Below are 19384 nucleotides of genomic sequence, written 5' to 3' on the forward strand. Positions count from 1 at the left end.
CTAACCTAATTTACAAACCATAGTAATTCCGATTCACCGAATCAATAAATTATTGGATTAGATTCAAAAACCATTTTTGACAACATTAGCATCAACAACAAATAGGTCAGCAGTTCACGGCCAAGGAAAAACTTTGCATAATATTTTGAAACTTTAGCTTCCTGTAGAAAAAATTGGAAAAATTACCAGTAAAATTTAAGAATACAAGCTAAAAAAACACGTCATGTCGGTACTTGGCTGAGCACTCGCTATTCTGAAACTGTTTGGTCCACAAAATCGTGACAAATTCATGTCCTTAGCGAATGGCGACGTGCTTGACACTTCGGTTCCACTTCCATTCTCAGCCTTTTGCTATCGATACTCAATCTTGATTCAGTGCATTTATTACTATACATTACATAGGAAATTTATTCTTTAAGACTCTTCAACAGTTAAGATAAGAAATCACAACTTTAAAAGCATGGTCCGAACTTGTACAAAATTAGATCTACTCATGCACATGAATTGGTCCAAAAGTCAGGTGTTAAGCTTGGGACGAAAGCAATCATACAATAACCCCGAATGATCGGCGTTGCGCCAGTGTTGCTTTGCCTTCAATCCGATCCTCGCACCCCTTATTCATCCCCATTATGCAACAACACTTGCAAACCCATGGCGACTATACTATCTTAGGATAGGCATGCTGACTCCTCCAATTTTACATGACGGGAACCAAGTGTTCAAAATGTAACATAACATCATGTGTTAGATCGTGTGCAGATCAGTCACGGCAGTAACAACAGCAAGATGCCACGATAACAGAAAAGAACTGATCCTTACATCATTTATTGAGGAAAAAAATAAAGATAAGCAGCTTAAAATATATTTGCAAGGAAGAAGAATTATGCAACTAAGAAAAACAAGAAAGAAAAGATAATTACAAATACAGAGATACCTATTGGGTTAGAAGTTTGCCATCTATCTTCCCAGAAAGATACTTCATCCAGAAGGCCCAAATAATGACAGGAGAAAGCATGTGCTCCGAAACCCATTGGTGCATGATTGCACACGTGATCAAATGGGAGCACCAAGTTAGAATAGTCACTAACACTCAAGGCGGAGGAAAAATCTTTCACAATTTAAGGCCTGAATGAATCGCAACAACACCACCAACTAGATTTTCATACTCAACATTCTGAAACCCTGCATCTGCGATCATTTCTGCAAATTTTTCCTGTTGGCAGCAGACCAAGGGAATAAGGAATGAACATCAATGATCACTGAGATGAAATGCACAAGGATCAAAATATAATTCATGTGGCTACATGTCATCCATGAGAAGGTTGGCAACACGTGATGAAACCACAAAAAATTGATATTTCAGGCTATTTATTTACCTGCGTAGGGAAACGTCTGATGCTTTCTACTAAATATTGATATGAATCCCGATCACCAGCAACAAGTTCTCCAACTTTTGGAATAATTGTGAATGAATATGTATCATATCTGCAACGTTGTCTACATGTGAGTGAGAGAGAGGGAAAGAAAGAAAGAGAGAGGTAATTGTAGGTTAACTGGTCTACTTGGTTCAGATAGCATTATGGATTCAAGAAAAGTAGATGAAATGCCAAAAACGCTATAAAAAGGAAGAAAAATCAGATGCATTCCGGAGAATTGTGAAGATGAGAAACTTACATCTGCTTAAAGATAGGCATCTTCACATGACTAAGCTCAAGGCAAAGGAATCTACCCCCTCGTCTCAACACCCTACAATTACAAAGAGGGCTTGCATCAGCTGAAAGGTCAGTTGCTTGTAAAAGTTTGTTAGGTTGCATATGCTATCACATGGTATATAGGAAAGCATGGAGAATAAAGAGCAAAAGGCAAAAGGTGCTTCATGAGGCAGATGAAAGAACAAGGAAGCTGCCTACTCAAATTCAAATATCACCTGCTCCATTGGCCAGTTTTCCCCAAACAAGGATTAGAAAAATCTGGCCAACACCTAATATGAAACTATATATAACTCAGGAATTACAATCAAGATTATGAACAACATGAGTCATGATTGTCCCATCAAAACTTGAAGCTTTTGTAGTACAATGAGGGAAAAAAACAACGTTGATATAATCCCATTTAATCATCATTGGATAAGTTCGAAGTTCCTAACAGCATTGCTTCCATCAATGTAAGCCAAACAAGAAACAGGAAAGCATCGCAAGAAATAAAATTGCAATGACATCAGAAGGCACTAATGCAGTTACTTTCTGTACCTATATGCTTCTGAAAGGGCCTTCTCTATGTGTGTCACATTCCTGATCCCAAATGCAATAGTATACGCATCCATTGAATCATCTTGAAAAGTCAAAGCTTCTGCATTGCCTTCCACCCATATAAGAGATCGAGATCCAGAAAGGCCTACGATTGCAATGAACCAGGAGAACACTTAGGAACCCAGATGATGATAAGCAGGAGTTAATAAATATGTTACATATCCAATGACCATTCAGAAGGTGAAGAAGCTTCATGTAACCTGACCCATAATCAGATGTCATATATCTGTTGACTTTTGCATGACATAATCATGCAAGAAGCACAATTCAATCTTTTCCCTTTTTGCTTATGAAGCTAGAAAATTGAAATACCTGTTACTACACACGCCAATGATCTTACCAGCAGCTTTTCAACATTACTGTTGGATCCAACCATCCTCACATATAAAAGAGGAACAAGAAACTATTGAAGGAGTATTCGAGTTGCAACCCAGTACTTTCCCAGTTTGAAATATATATACACGCATAAATATTTATATATATATATATATATATATATATATATATATATATATATGTAGAGAGAGAGAGAGAGAGAGGAACTGGTAGCTACCAGTCTCTGCATTTTGATGAGACAGAAATACCCCTCAAAAGGAGAAAGCTATATTTTAATGTACCCCTCAAAAGGAGGAAACAAATGAGTTTCCTTAATGGAGATCTTTTGTTTTGCCTCTTTTGAGAGGTATTTCAGCCTCATCAAAATACAGCTTGGCTTGCATCAGATCTCCATAAAAGCAAAAGTCACAGACAATTCCATTAAGTTGGGTAGATAAGGGTTTGGTAACTACTGGTTTCTATATGTGTCTCTGTGTGTGTGTGTGTGTCTACTTGATTGTGCTTTACTAAAATGTATGGATAATATTTCCACGAGAACAGACTTGTGAATAATTAGTTCGGCTTTGCAGAATCAGTTTGGTACTTCCATTTAACTAATTTGGCAATTTCTTCACATTATTAAAGTTGACACCTGAAAAAAAAAAAAGGATTATGCTGTTCGACTAATTTGGCAGTTTCTTTTCCTTCAGATGCTGTTTGTAAACAAGATCAGCTCAGCTTTAGATCTTTTTCACCAGCAACAAGAAAAAGTTTAAGTTTAAACACATGGATGTAGTGACACATATCGAAATCTAAAGAAAGAAGAACATTAGAATCTATTATGAAATTTGAGAATTCTTGCAAGTACAAGAACATTAGAATCTATTATGAAACTTGAGAATTCTTGCAAGTACCTCTCTCTGCAGCATGCTTTTTTCCAACATTCAACATTGCTGGGTTGATATCACAGACATATACCTCAGTCTCCCCTAGAGTCTCATCTGCTGAAACATCCAGTTCAGCTCTACGGGCAATGTTATTAGCAGCATCCAGTACTCTAAACGCAACATCACCTACAAAAAAATCTCTCTTATCATGTATGAAACTGAGATTGGCCCCTTTTTCCTTGTCATTGCTGGTGTCAAAACATCATTTTCTAAAATTTTTATTCATTATAATTGAAATGCAAGAGGAGAACATGAATGCCAAAACAATTATGTAGTGTGCAAACAAACAACAAACTGTATAAAGAAAGGACAATGTTTGTCAGACTGGCCATTTTCCATACCCAAAAAAACCTCCATTTATAAAAAAATAAACCTACAACCAAGAATGGAGCCAAGAAACTTTTTTCTTGGGGGTGGACGAACTATATTTTATTATTTCTCAAAATTTCTACAGGGGCCAAATGATATTTTTCAAAATGTTTACAGGGGCCAAATAAATTTTCTTTTTAATCATAACAGGTAGGGGGCATGGCCTCCGCCAGCTCCTCCCCTGGCTCCATCCCAGTTTACCACGGCCAAGGAAAAAGGAATTTGAAAAACCAAAGAAGGAAAAAACCAGAACATGCTGGCAGAAAAAATGCTGTTCAAGATGATTACCTGTTCCACCGGCCACATCAAGGTGTTTCATCCCAGGAAATGGATTTAATTTGGAAACCAACCTGCAAAATTTTTTCAAACATAAGAACCTTAGAGATTTCTTATATCCAATTTATCATGGAAATATTAGTGACGAATTGTTACCCTAAAAATCACCAACCTGTCTTTCCACAATCTATGCAGCCCAACGCTCATGAGGTCATTCATAAGGTCATAATTAGATGCAACGCTAGTGAATACATTGCCAACCAATTCACCTTTCTCTTCCTCAGACACTTCCTTAAATCCTATAAAAAAATAAAAAAAGCTATCAGCAATATAATACCGCCATAAAAAATAACTGGGACTATTCCTCATAATTTTGTTGTATCATATGCAATGAAATTTTTTACATGTCTGACGTGTGGAGCAGACAAGTTCTTTTTTCATGTTCCAGACAAAAGCCTATTTTCTTTCTCTGTCGCCGTCAGACAATAATAAACTATCTCTGGTTCTTCAGACTATAATAACAGAAATTCAAAAACACGTCCAACAAAAGGGAACCTTAAAATATTGATGCTTACAAAAAGCATGCAAACAAACTAGGAATGCTTGACTGGGCAGGTGAATGGAAGAAAATACGAAGATGAATATCAGAGGTCATATCCAAACTTCAACTTATTACAATATGAAAATAGATGGAAAAATAACATCATAATTTTTTAGAGTATTTTTTGTTATAGAAAAGCAAAATTGCAAGAAAGAATCCTCAGATAAAATATTTTGCACCAGCGTTGAGTTAAGAGTATGCTTCAAAAGAAAATTATCGGAAAAGCAAAATGGTGCTCTCGCCTTTCTCAACTTACTTGAATAAAAAATGGACACCATTCTGACTTTTAATCTTCGATTCCACAAATGAACATCAAAGCTCTTGTCGATGGAAAAACTATCAGGATGGCAAAAAACTAAAACTTCTCTGCACGTTCTATTTCTATTCAAGCCAACTAAAGTTATGGGATATGTTGAGCTTACATAGGATCTCATTTGTAACATCAATATTCTTCAGGTTTTCAAGCATGGAAGAAAGCAACTTTTCTAGTTTCTTGTAGATTCAAACAAGAGAAATCAAAGTATAGTAATGTACCAAATACTAGTACCAGCAAGCTACAACGTGCTAATTGTCTTCATTCGATAAGACCGACCATATAGCGAGTTCCATTTTCAATCCCAATGGCTTCTATATAATCTGCAGGCATTGTATTTCTAAGGCCATTTTCCCTATATGGCTCCTTTGTTTCACAATCTGTTCGAATGTACTGACAACTTTGATCCACACGACATAAAACGCCAACATTAATTTCACCAGAACAGCTAAGTGTCGAGAATGACCTCTTCGAGGCACAAAGAAAAACCATACCCCCATTGGCCCCAATTTGCCAAAGAATTTCACCCCATAAGAAATAACATAAAACCTTTATCTTCGCAAAATGAAACCATAATTGCGGAAATAGACCCTAGATCGCCTTGTAAGAGGAATCCTCGCATCCCAATCAATAACAAAAAATTCAAAATCGGCAACAGATCGACTGATCGAGAGCAAGAGCAAGAGAGAAAGACATACCGAAGCTCGTGGCGTGAGAATGGAGAGAGGAAGAAGAGGAAGAGAGAACGGAGCGAAGCAAGTTGCCTCTGCTACGCCACGCGCTCCTCAGCGCCATCTCTCCCGCAGACCAGAACTGCCGCACGGTTCAAGCAGTGAAGCCGCTAGCAGTCGCCGCTTTGGGGAGGGGAAAGCAGTCAGGATATCCCCTTTTATAGTTGGCCCAAGCGGTGCTTCTCGGCGCTCCCGTCAAGCTTTCCCGGGAGCGGGAAAGCCGGGAACTGGTTGAACGCGAGCCCGCGATCACTCTTTACCGCATCTGTGTCCAAGAGGGCTAACTAATCTTATGGCTACATAACTAAGACAGGTCGCTTAACTGACAGACTGTGGCCCAATTATAAATCTTATAAACACCTTCCTGGATTTATGAACTTATAAGTCATTGATGTATGAACATATGAGCTCGACAAGAAAAAATAAAGTTAGTAAATTGTATAAACGAGTTTTGCCTTTTATTTCTGATGTGACAACCAAATCCAACTCGACTTTAAATTAATTCGATTGATTTATATGCGATCCATTTACAACTCAAGACCATTCACATACGTATACGAGGCAAGTTTTCTCTCAACATTTTTTTGTATTATATTTTCATACACAACTCATGGCAGTGTTAGCAATTTTGAGCTGACGGACACTATTTTGAAGTTCTTCATATTTGAAGCGTATGAATAAGCAAATAGTTTAGTTGAAGACATCCACATGAAAATAAACAAAAATTGGTGGCCTAGTGTGGGCAACGGACATACCAGCTCTAGGAAAGTAATATCCTTTTGTGTCTGAGACAAACTCGTATCTTAGTTTCTTGTTTCGAAGTACATGTTCTTTCACGTTAATTAATTTTTAAGGCAAATTCATGAAACAATTACATAATATTGTTCTGATAAACATATTATTGAAAAAACTTATCAATATAAATCAGGCATGGTATAAGGGAAAGGAGAATAGGCAGCGGCGAAAGGAAAGGGGGGCCTGCCCACCTAAAAAGAAAATTATATATAAATTTTAAAATTTTTTGTTTATATTATAATTTTTTTTTAAAATGATATTTTGACATGTATCAAAATTTAAAAACTTTATTTGGGTCCTCCATATATCATAAAAAAAAAAATCTGGCTCTGCTGCTAAGAGTAAAGTCAAAACTTTAATTTAAAGTTGCACAATAAAATGAAATACAATAAGAGATACCAAGAAAGTTAGCCAAACCAAACCTTTTTGGATCTTTGTTTGGTTCGTGCAGTCGCGTGGTTCATTGACGACAAAGAAGTCGTTGAGAAACGAGTGCACGCCTACAAGTCAAGAGTCAATGGAATTTTTTTTTTTAAAAAAAAAAAAAAACTCAGTAGGTGAGAGAAAGAAGCAAACGGGAAATTGAGATGGTGCAAAATTTTGTTATGTAATGTCACCAGAGGATCATTCAAATATGCAATTCAATAAATAATAAAGTTTACGTGGTTCTCAAAACGAGATAAAAGCAGCATAAAACGTTGGTTTATAAGCTAAGAGGGTTTAGCAAATCAACCGTTCGAGTTATTAGAAAACTTAGGGGTTTAACGAATAATGCAGTTTTCTTATGTAAATCAATGTGTTTTCGGGCATAATGATTAAATTCGTGAACTTGGTTATCACTTGGCATATGCATTTACTTTTGATGATGTTATTATTTTGTTTTTTTCTTCTTATTTTCAAACTCCATATAAGATAAAAGTAGGTAAACGTAAATATTTTTTTATCAAGAGAATAAATATTTTGAGGGATTTTAAGACATTTATAGAGAAAAATCATAAGCACGCTTTAATGACATATTAAAAAAAACTGGTTTCATAAAAGCTATTCCTCAAAAAAAAAAAAATGTTTGGGTAATAGAACCAAAACATAGGTCAAGTCATTTAGTTTCACTAAAGTTGAGTCTTAAAAAAACTCAAATTTTTAATATAATTTAAAGGACTTTTTAGAAACAAAATTGGTCAGTCTTGGCCCCAATATAGGCAACGGCAGTTTGCTTGGTAGGTGAATTAAAAAAAGCAGGAAGAAGAGAAGAAAAAGAGAACAGGGTGTGGTCGGTGGATGTGAACAAAGGAATTTAAATTGGTTTGGATTCTGATTCATATTCGACGGATTTAAGATCCATTTGATTTGAATCATCATTTTCTTGATATTGCATATTGCTAATGAAAAATCACCAAAATACATGGAACCTTCCTTTTTTCTTTTTTTTTTTTTAGGGGCTCATATAAACCTCACATTGGCCTAATAATGATCTCACATCTTCTTAGAGAGATGGATGATAACACCAATTAGCAGTAAAAATGCAATTTAAAAGAAATTTGGGAGATGACTGGATCTGATTTGGAACACAATAGGACCCGAATCATGATGGGATCCGATCCACTTTCACAAGAGACGGTTTCCCAGTCTCTGGAAAACCCTAGAAGGACGTTTTGGTAAATTGACACAGAGAAGCCCCAGAGCGAGCTTGACCCGCTGCCCGGATTTCCTCCTCCCCAAGACATTTCAAACTCTGCTGCCGCCTTCTAGTTCTCCCCTCATTTCTCGCTCTCTCTCTCTCTTTCTCTCTCTCTCAGACGAAGATATAATCTGGAACTTCCACGTTTTTCTCAGACCTTTCCTCTTCGTTACACTACGAACACTTCATCGTCTCTTTTCTTGTTCTTGTTGCTGTTCTTCTTCTTCTTCTTCTTTTTCTTTTTGTGATATTCTTTTTCCTCTCCTCCTCCTCCTCCTCCTCCTCCTTCTTGGTCTTTGGCGTCCTAGTTAGAGGCGCATATAACCTCAGAGACGTTTAGTGAGGCGATTTCCCTTTTGCTTCCCGCCTTCCCCACGTTCGTCTTGCCGGAAGGAAAGACTGACGACGTAAAAATGCCTACGTTCAGCACTATTGCGCTGGAGAATCTGCTCGAGCCGGACGTCACTCGGCCTACCAAACAGAAAGACTTGAAGCCCATGTTCCAAATTCGGCGGCAGCCAGAAAAGGAAACGCAGAAGAGCGCGGGTTATCGTGTGAAGAGGCCACAGCACGTGTACTTCTGCCCCGCCCTCTATACCACGCCTGAGCCCACCCCGATTCCTGACCCGCCCTCTTCCTTCTCGCCATCCCCCTACGTGATCAACTACAAGCGGCGGGAACCCCTTCCACAGAAGACCGATGGTCCGGTGGCCGGATTAGGTGGGCCGGTGGGTTCTGAAAAGAACGCGGTGTTTGGGGACGTGGGAGATCTAGGTGCTGGTTCGATGACGGAGGATGATGGTTCAGAGGCCCGGAAGAGGAATGATGATGGTGGTGAGAGTGCGGTTGAATTGGACAGAAATGTTGAGATTGGTGTAGAGGAGGGGTTTGTGATAGACGATCTGCCGGCTGCCCGTGAGGAGGATCCCTTAGGGGGGAGGGTTGATGCAGAAAATGAATGTGCGCATTCTCCTTTAGTTTGCCAGACCGAGTTCTTTGATGCCAACGATGGTAATCTCTCTCTCTCCCTCTCTCGTCTGACAAGAATTTCGCGATTATGTTTTTTGGATTTGTTGATTAAGTATGTTTAACAAAATGGAATTTGATAACTGGTTCTTTGGGTGATTGTTTGCTGAAAATAGTTAGTCGTGCTAATTTGACGAAAATGCAAAGACATGGAAGTCCTTTTTTATCATGTTATTTCAGTTAGTTATTTATTGAAATAGTTAGTTGTGCTAATCCGGTGGAAATATGAAGACATGGAATTGTTTTTTATCATGGGTTTTTAGGTAATTACTTATTGAAAATAGTTCATTACCCTAATAAGGTGGAAAAGGTGGAAGTATTTCGTTTGCTTGGTTATGTCTCCTAATTACTAACTGACTGATTAGATTGCATATTATTTTTAAGAACCCCTATTCTCTCTGGCGACTAGCTGGTTCACATTTCTTTCTTTTCTTCATCTCCATATGTTACTTGCATTTGCCTATGCTGCGTAGAAATCTTGCGCAGCGGAATTTCGTTGATATGTTAAATCTCGTGCCTATGGTCCTCATTTCGAAGAAAGTGCCTGTTTTGATTTTTTTTTTTTTTAATTGGGCAACTCAAGATGGGACCCCATACAGCGGCTGTAAAAGCTGCCCTATGCAGCGGAAACCTCGGTGAGATTAATTTTGGGGTAAACTAGAAGTTTTATTTCTAGAAACCCTATGGAAAAATTACATCCACATACAATAGGAAAAGTAAAAATAAAAATCGGTATAGAGTCTCCAACGCTGTGCCACCAATATGTGCCACGAAGAATGAAATACTTGATATTTAATAGACTTTATGGGGTCAGGACGAGGAGTATGCTTGTGCATATTTACAATATGTTGCTTAAGGAGTACTGACTCGTTGGGATGTTAATCACCTGAATATAACTGCACCCTCGAAGCTGCTGCAATTTGCATGTGTCAATTGTTTAAAACGTCATATGGCAAGGATATAATTTCTCCATGGACAGTGTCTGCTATAAGAAAGACCAACTCTTCATGGATTCGCAAATTGTCGATATCGGGGGTAGTTGATTCCCATATGAAAGGAAAGTTTCTTCACCCCACCACGTGCCATCAATCGTTCCTGCAAGCTGGCAGATGTATTTTCTAATGAAATCTACTTACTGTCCATGACTATAAGGTCAAATAGGCACCACGTTTATCAAATGGGCTTGATGAGAGCAACAGCTTGTCCTTCTGGTGAAGTAGAATCATTCAAACAGATGGATTTGTTTTGGAGTAAACTTGAGCAGCATTAGTGTCAAGACGTTGCCTGGCATCAAATATGTTTCTGTTCAAACATTTCAATTCTATTGTATGTGAATTACAACTAGTGATAATAAGCTTCAGTATGTCAGCTTAACGGAAACCATTTTGTTAGCAATAGAATATGCTTTAAGGATTGAATAGTTTATGGTTATAGGTGCAAATGTGCATCTGTCCATTTTTCAAGGCTAAGAAAACTGAACAAGTCAGCTTTAACACATTACGCGGAGCTTCAATATAGTTCAAACCAGAGCGCTGTCGGACGTGGTATTCTTAAATTCACATGCACAACTTGTTGCAATTTTCAAGTCTATGACGGGCAAAGTATGTGGGAGAAAACGTGTCGTGCGAATGCACTTCGGGAAAGGTTATTTTGTTCAAGTTCTTGCCACGATCTTGTTTCCACTGTCTAATGCGAGAACTGTGTCCTAAGCTGTAGACTAATCTGCATCCTCTGGTTGAGAAGGACCGGGAACACCAGGTCTGGCGATTGAAGACACCTCTGTCATGGAGCTGTTTAGGAATATGCTTGATAACTTTATGGGAAGTGGTCCCAGAAAATATTTAGTGGCCGGGAGGAGGACGTCAAAGTCCCGTCATTCTAAATCCCAAGCTTTCTTGGTGGTTGGGAAAGTAACACCTTCCCGTCAATAGAAGTTAGCTATTTTTGACTTTCCTATTTGGCCTTGAAAATTAATAGGAATTTTATTTATGAGGCAGAATCTTTCCACCTGTTTTCCTTGTGTACTTCGTCAATGGTATAAACACATGGAGGAAGTGCCAAGATTTTTACCTAAAGCAGAGCTGGCTGTTAGAACGTTAAGATCAAGATCTTATAAATATATTATTCATGTTGCAATGATTTATTTCTTGCTCCGGTGCGATATGGTTGCAATTTGGGTGACCTTGAATTATTTTGTTAACGAAGGTTTTAGCATAAAAGAGCTATAGAGCTTTTAGATCAATAATTTTGCAGTTTCTCCAGAGAAAATGGTCATTTTTTAGTAAGGTACGGTTTCACTTCGGGCTATATTGCAGTGCTTCCTCAACATACATGCTGGGCTCTTTTACGTAAGAAACTGTCCCAAGTCCTTTTAGTATCCTGATAGATGGTTGGCTGTTCCATGCCTATTTTGCACCATTTAGTTGCTTGTCTGAGAGTTGCTTTTCGTGAAAACGATGCCGCTGAATGTTGCCCCTTATGTTCACTGTGCTTGGTAGAGTTGATATATCGTGAAACTCAAATTATGTTCCTTTGTTTATTTGCTTCTAATGATGGTAATATCCAGACCAAATCTTTGGGTGATCATAATCTTTGTTAGTGATAAGATAAGAAATTATATAAACCAATTGGCAGGATTCCCTTTCATGAGACATACCCAGGTGATATAAGATAAGCTGATATTTCTGACAGCTTTTAAGGAGCTCTTTATCTGTTATTAGTCTTTATGATTTGCATTTTGTTGGTAACCTAACTTTTGCGCTGAAAATTCAGTGCAAAGAAGGAATTAAAGTGGAACGAACCTGTTTTACCCTCGACCTGTAAAATTCATGTTAGTTTCTGAACCAGTCAATAAGAACTTAAAATTTGGATGCACTCGAAATTGTTCTGTTGCTTGAGGAGTAAGTAAGAAGCAGTTTAACGTTTCACATTTCTATAATTTCTAAACTTGCTTTTTGGTGTTATTTGTTGCAGTCTCTTTCAGTGTGCTTAGATTGAACCATCAACGTGAGATTAAGAATTGAGATATCTTTATTGTAGAATGTGAAGTATAGGCTAAGGAGCTTGTTTTGGTGTAAAATTTATTGAGACTCACCGTATAATCAATTCATTGTGCAGAAAAATAGCCTCTGATGAGATTGTACTGTCACTGTACACTGAGATGAAATCATGCAACTGCTGTCATAGTGTATTTGATTATGTAGGTTCTTAATTGTGAAGTATGTTAAGCACATTGCATGATTGGATTTATGTAATCCAAAATTGAATTAACCTTGTCTTGTCCACTTGTAATATGGATATATCTCTGAGTGCATCTTCTGGCAGCTGGTGCAATTATTATGGTTTGCCTCTGAAAATGCAAACGGTTTTGAAGTTTTTATGAAAACTGGTGCGGGTACGGGGATACGGGTACGGACACATCAATTTTTAAAATTTTCGGACAAGCAGACACGGCAAAATTTATATTTTAAAAAATGGTAAAATTAATAGTTCACTCTTACAATCTCGTAAGAAAGTTTGTTTTATCACAAAAGTGCTGAGTATTTGAAAGGATTGTTCATGGAAATAATTGGATGCATCAGAAAAAATTGATAAATAAAAAAAAATTAAATTAATGACTTTTATTTTTTGGCGTGTCCCAGCCGTGTCCCTTGTCCGGATCCGTGTGTCCAAATGTTGACAAGGATATGCGGGCTAATTTGCCGTGTCCGTGTGACATAGCATGCGCAACCTCTAAAGTGCTAATAAAAACACACTCAAGTTTCACGTTTCTGGCTTTCTGCCATTTAAATCCTGAATTACATATAAAAGTGGCAGTTCAATGAAAGAAATTTAAAGCTAATGTTTGTTACTTTGTTATACCTGCAAAAGATGAGTGCCTTTTTGACAGTTAAGCATATGCTTGCAGTTTGCCAGTATGCCAGGTTTCCCTTTTTGGAGCATCTTTATTTTCCATAAATTCTAGAGCTACAGTATTTCTTGCGACTCCATTTTTGTATTTGTAGGCCAAAATATCTTACATTGCTGCTGCATTGATGATGTGGCCTGCAGAATTTTCCAGGGATGGTTCACCATCCAAAGGATCCCCATTTTTCCATCCAGGCCTACTAGCTGAACTTGATGCTCTTAGATTGGACCTGTCATTGGAAGTTGAGAAGCGAAAGAAGGCAGAAGAAGCTATCGAGCACATGCATGCTCAGTGGAAGAGGATTGCCAAGCAGTTGTCTCAAGTAGGTTTTGCATTTCCTATCCCTGATGAGTCTGGAAATTTTATACAAGGGAACGATGGCATCGAGTTGTTGCTCCAGCAAATTGCTGTTGCAAGGCTTGTTGCTGAGGCTGTTGGAAGGGGTGTTGCTCGTGCTGAAGCTGGAGCAGCAGCTGAGGCCCTTATTAATGCCAAAAATGTGGAAATTGCAAGGCTTCGTGATAGACTACAGTATTATGAAGCTGTGAATCATGAAATGACACAGAGAAATTTGGAGAACTTCGGTATGTCTTTTGTACTCCAGATTTTATGCTTTACTGTTGACAGTTTTTTTTTTTTTTGGACGTACTTTACAGTTTGATGTGCTAGTTCTTTTGAAATCCTTTTACAACATAGAAAGTTGTTCAAGAGCCTCTCTGAATCAAACCCTGTAGAAGGTAAGGCCTCCCACCTTTTACTAAAGTCAAAAAACAAAATTGCTAAACAAATTAGGACCCGAAAACTAGAAACAAGTTATCTAGTATGTAAATGTTAGTAAGCATAGCAACAACCTCAAAAGAAGGGTTGATTCGAAGAATAGAAAACCTGTGCCGAAGACGCCTCACATTAGCAAAAGCACAGCAAAAAACTACCATATCTTCTAGGTATCCTTTTAGCCAATTTAGCCATTTCTTATTATCTGAGACATTGAAGAAATTCATTTGGGCAGAATCTACATAGGAGCTCAACACCTCTTCAAGCAAGGTTGATTCAGCCCTATTTCAAAAGGGGAAAAGTAGCGCACATTGAATTGGACCTGCCCATTGACCCCCTTCTGAACTGCAGCAACTGCTGTCCGAATAGCCTCCTTATGACCAGCCATCAGCTGAATGCATAGGTCTTTGTCATGGACCCTTAGCCATTGGTCCACAATAAAACCACTATGTAGCCATCACTTGAGCTCCCTATGGTTCGAGAAATTCACCCTAATTTTGGGAGAGAAACAGTCCCGACAAGTCAGCCAGATGCTAGAAGGCAAGTTATCAACGCTGGAGCTGTCCCCTTCGTGCAGTCTAGCGTTCAAAAGCCTTTCACTCTTGCACATACATACACACATACTCTTATGCTTCACTCTTTGGTATGCCAATTATGCTCTCCCACTTCAAGTTATCGCACACCTAATTTTTGTCCTGCTGTTGTCAAGTTTTTTGTTCATTGGCTGGTGGATGCATTGTGGGGTTTTTGCTAATTCGTTTCACTGAAAGCTGGTGCATGTGATGTCACTTTGCAGAGGCAGCTCGCAGATTTAGACAGAGGAGAAGGGTGGTAAAGAAATGGTTTTGGAGTTGTCTTGGGTTGTCAGTGTCGGTCGGAGCTTGCTTACTTGCCTACTCGTATCTACCTCACGTGGGTTCAAGATCATTAGCATCCACTGGTAGCTTGGCTGATTTGGAAACAAGCAACCTGGAGAGCACGAGCGAGCCTTAGCCCACTACCTAGCTGAATTTCGTCGATGATCCATTTCTGTATCTCATTGGGCGTCGAATTTACAGGTGAAGTGAAACTGTTTTAGCGTGCTAACCTTAGGCAACCATTAACCAGCCAATGCTAACTGTTGGCAACAAAAGAGTCGTCGTCGTCTGTACAAGAAAGATACATTGATCCAGCAGCTCACTGTAAACTGAGTTGCAGACTGCCCTTTGCAGTCTCTGTTGTTTCATGTTGCTTACAGGAGGAAGAAGAAAAAATAGAATTCTTTCTCCATTAATTCCTTGTCAATAGCAAATGATACGACAGAATTTAATCCATGTTAGAACAGTGCTCATCTTTTCTCTTGTCCTTTCCACTTTGTCCGCAGTCTTACAAACTATACACTAAATAACTAATTACAATCAAGATGGTCGTTTCTCCGCTGCATCCTTTACCATGTAAGTTTTCAGGAATGAGCAACTATGGAACAACGATATGTTTGGCTGGTGATCAGTTCTGCTCTCCGAGGCAGCTTCGGGCTGGTGAGATTAAATGAGATGGCAACATGATGGCAACATGTTTGGCGATTCTTCTTTCTGTCGCTGTTCGAGAACGCTATAAACCTTTTAAACCCGACTCGTGAAAGGGTTGAGCCATGGGAAGCTGATGAATATGTGGATCAGACAACAATAGGAGAAGTTTGATATTGAACCAAAACTCGAATTCTTTAGCAGCTAGCCTATATCTATTATTGATTGTGGAGTTACACCATAAGACTTGCTCTTATACCTACCTACTACCATTATCTTTATACTTTTTATCGACTATGCTCAAGGCTGAACATAGCAATTTGATCGAGGGATGTCAACATATCATATTCGAAACAGAGTTATTCCTCACCGTATTTGATTTATCAGATATTCAAGTTTTTTGGATTTGAATCTGAAAAACGCAAAATCTAATACTGTATGATCTAATTTCTTAATCTGCTTTTTTTTTTTTTGCATATTGACTTTTTTGAGTAGTTTGGTTGAATAGTTCGATCCTAATATGATCCCTTGACATCTTTAGGGATGCTAATATATCTAATTTTGGTCCGAATCAATGGATATATGGAGAAAATTTTAATATTTGATTAAGAAATCAGATTATATTCAGATTTGAGGGATGGCATCTATTCAGATTTAGACTTAGATATACATAAACATCCGATTTGGATCTGATTATGATTTAGTTTTAAATGAATATCCTGTACGAAATGCTTTTATATTTTGAAAATCAGTAGGATTTGGATTCAGACATGAATGTAAAAATCAGATTTGGATCAGATTGTGAAATCAAATTTTTGATTTATTTATTTGCATTCGAATCGAAATTCAAATATGTGAATATCCAAAAAATGGGATACAATTAGAGGTATATCTATTTTGAATCCGATCCATTGACATCCCTACTTACCACCAAATGGGTGATAATTGAAGGGTTGCCACAATTGAGACGCATAATTAATCAACTTATTTTCTGATCCAAATCCAACTCCAGTCAGTATTTTGGGTTGGATCCGTCAACTTTCCCATCCATGGTCTGACCCGATCCATTATTAAATAATGGAAAAACAAGATCGAGGTTTGGACCTGACGTAATTCGTGATTTAACTCACGCACCCTCGCAAAGTCGTTTTCGTCTCCCATTCTGATTGGTCGGCCTCCACCTAACACAACTCCAACATCAAACCTAACCAAAATACAAGAACCTACAAATCCAAACTTTCCATTGCTTCAGAAAAAGCTAACTCAAGGAGATGGATTTCAGGCGAAAAGTCCAAATTGCCTCTGGAATTTCCATTCCCTTACGAGGAAAAAGCCACTCGTATGCCCAAAAGAAAACATTGGGCAGAGGCAACTTGGAACAACTTGATATTCCAAATAAAAGGAAATCAAACAACAACAAGGCTTAATGGCGTTCCGGTAAATGAGGGTGAAAATTGGGACCATCTTGAGTGCAAAGAATTAATTACTAATTAGTAAGCAGATTTAGCACATAATCTAAGATTAAGAGGAGTCAAAGGGCCAACAGATTTTGAAAAATCTCGGGAATGTCCTCCTACTTGCTCACGCGCTTCCCACCTACCACCTTCCTTCCGTTCCCGCTTCCCCCTCAACCCTTCGCCCGCGGCTGCAGATATAAATAGTAGACGCTGCTTCCGGAGAGGGTCATGCCAGAGATCCATTCGATCTCTGTGCATCGCTTCGGTGGTACCTCATCGTGCCTTCTCTCTCTCCCACCACTTTGACGCTCCGCGGCCGGAAGTCCAACTCCGTAAGGGGAGGTTCTTGTCCGGACTCGGCGGCGGAGCGGCTGGAACGTCGGTCCTCGCAAATCGGATTTTCTTTCCGTTTTGATTTCTACCGGCGTTTGTTAGAGTATTTTCTTTTGAAACTGGCGTTTTTATGGCACTAAGGGTTCCGATCCCGGCCGGAACTGGACCCGGTGATCGTAAGGTTTCCTCCGGCCAGGTCAGATCCGCCCGGCCCGCGAGTGTTAGGGCGTCCTCCGCAGGCGCAAGCGGTGTGAAGCAGAGAAGCTTCTCGCCGGTGAAGGAACAGGCCGCCTTCGCGACGCATTTGGGCTTGGAAATGACGGTCCTGGAGCTCGAGCGGCTCTACAGTGCCGTGGATCCGGCGCTTCGTAGCGCCGGACCGGGCAGTCCCGCCGGTTTCGGGTCCTCCGGTAGGCCCGTGCGCGTCGCGTACCAAGGCACTCGGGGGTCTTACTGCCAGGAGGCCGCGATGAGCGCGTTCGCCACGTGCGACGCCTTCCCGTGTTACCAGATGGAGGACGCATTCCAGGCGCTTCTGGAGAAGACCGCCGACCGGGCCGTCATCCCCTTCGAGAACTCCGTCGACGGAGTAATTTACCGGAACCTCGATCTCCTCCTCCGCCACAACGTCAGCATTGTCGGCGAGCTTCTCGTCCCCGTGAACCACTGCCTACTCGCCGCCCCGGGAACCTCCCTCTCTGGCCTGAGGCGGATCGCAAGCCACCCCCAGGCTCTCAGCCACTGCAGGTCCCGAATCGAGGAACTCGGCGTCGAGGTAGAGGAGGTCTCAAACTCGGCCGAGGCGGCCCGGTTCCTTTCGGAGAACCCGGTCTCCGATACGGCCGTCATCGGAAGCAAGATCGCTGCGAGGGAGTTCGGCCTGCACATCCTGGAGCAGAACTTCCAGGACCGGAACGAAAGCAACGTGAACCGATTCTTTCAGCTATCCCTCGACCCGGCTTTCCCTTCCCCTGGTACTCCAGGAGTCCGGAAGACTACCATCGCGTTCTCTCTCAAAAACGCCGTCTCGGACCTCTTTCGGGCGCTTTGGCCGTTTGAGAGCCGGAATATCCCGGTTACCAGCGTCCAGCATCGACCGAACCGGAAGAACCCTGTTCGCGTGGTGGGAGGGGGAAGCGAGACGGTTCGGTACTTCGACTATGTCTTCATCGTCGATCTGCAAGGTCGCGCGTCCGATCGTGCGGTCGAGAGGGCTCTCGAGCAGCTGAAAGAGATCACGGGCTTCCTTCGGGTTCTCGGCACCTATGCTTCCCGCTAAAACATACATTTTCCTCTCTCCTTTTCTTTATTCAATGCCATGCCTGCTGAAACAGGCCTTTTCTTTCCCTCGTTTTTTCTTTTTTTTCCTTATGCCGTGACTGTAAGTATGTCAGGAATAAGATTCCTAAGAAGAAGACTGTGTAAATAACTTTGTGGAATAGTCGCTTTGTGAATCATTTCAAGTGAAAACTTTCCGAAAAATCATTTCAAGAGAAGAAACTCGTTTCTCATGGAAAAAGCCCGGAAATATATTACGACTTCATACAAGTATGAGATACATAAAGGAGAAGTTTTGGTAGGCACGCTAGAAAAAATCATAAACCGAAAAAAAAAATATTGAATACATCTTCGGCATTTGGATCTCTTTATACCCAATACCTGGAACGTATTTAAAAACGTCAAATCGGTTAGCTTTTTGTTTGCGAACTGAATCAGTTACATGATATTCCTAATAATGTTGAGTTGCATGGAGTTATAAAGATTTGGTTAACCTTGTGTAAACAAATTACATATGCTTCGAGAAAATTAACTCAGAAAGTCAGGCACTTTCCTTGGATCTTTCTCACCTCCAAAAATGGTAACTTTTCCTGTAATTACCGAACAAAGTTATCAGAATCTTCAACAGAATCAATGATATAAGACTCCACAGCAATCTTTGAAGTTGCTTTTGACTGTATTAAAAGCTGTGCTTTGAATGATCCACAGTTAAACAAACTGGGATCTCAATAATGTTGATCTTAAACCTATCTTACATATAAAAGACCATG

The 19384-nt window shown here is 39.8% G+C and overlaps 3 protein-coding genes across 3 annotated transcripts; 2 read left to right on the forward strand and 1 right to left on the reverse strand.

The window, feature by feature from the left end:
- Positions 1-795: 795 nt before the first annotated feature.
- On the reverse strand, positions 796-6129 carry LOC116261944 (2-methoxy-6-polyprenyl-1,4-benzoquinol methylase, mitochondrial). Its single transcript, XM_031640899.2, has 8 exons — positions 5829-6129; positions 4389-4515; positions 4229-4290; positions 3539-3697; positions 2250-2394; positions 1675-1746; positions 1377-1485; positions 796-1213 (listed from the first exon to the last, which is right to left on the reverse strand). The coding sequence occupies exons 1-8, from the start codon at positions 5923-5925 to the stop codon at positions 1112-1114; spliced, it is 873 nt and encodes a 290-aa protein (XP_031496759.1). The 5' UTR covers positions 5926-6129; the 3' UTR covers positions 796-1111.
- A 2244-nt stretch (positions 6130-8373) lies between these two features.
- On the forward strand, positions 8374-15354 carry LOC116262003 (uncharacterized). Its single transcript, XM_031640983.2, has 3 exons — positions 8374-9345; positions 13411-13851; positions 14838-15354. Exons 1-3 carry the CDS (start codon positions 8748-8750, stop codon positions 15032-15034), a joined length of 1236 nt encoding a protein of 411 aa, XP_031496843.1. The 5' UTR covers positions 8374-8747; the 3' UTR covers positions 15035-15354.
- Positions 15355-17466: 2112 nt separating this feature from the next.
- LOC116262686 (arogenate dehydratase/prephenate dehydratase 2, chloroplastic-like) lies at positions 17467-18615 on the forward strand. The gene has a single exon (XM_031642168.1). It carries the CDS (start codon positions 17467-17469, stop codon positions 18613-18615), a length of 1149 nt encoding a protein of 382 aa, XP_031498028.1.
- The last annotated feature ends 769 nt before the right edge of the window (positions 18616-19384 follow it).

This window comes from Nymphaea colorata, chromosome 10 (genome assembly GCF_008831285.2).
Source record: "Nymphaea colorata isolate Beijing-Zhang1983 chromosome 10, ASM883128v2, whole genome shotgun sequence".
NCBI lineage: Eukaryota > Viridiplantae > Streptophyta > Magnoliopsida > Nymphaeales > Nymphaeaceae > Nymphaea > Nymphaea colorata.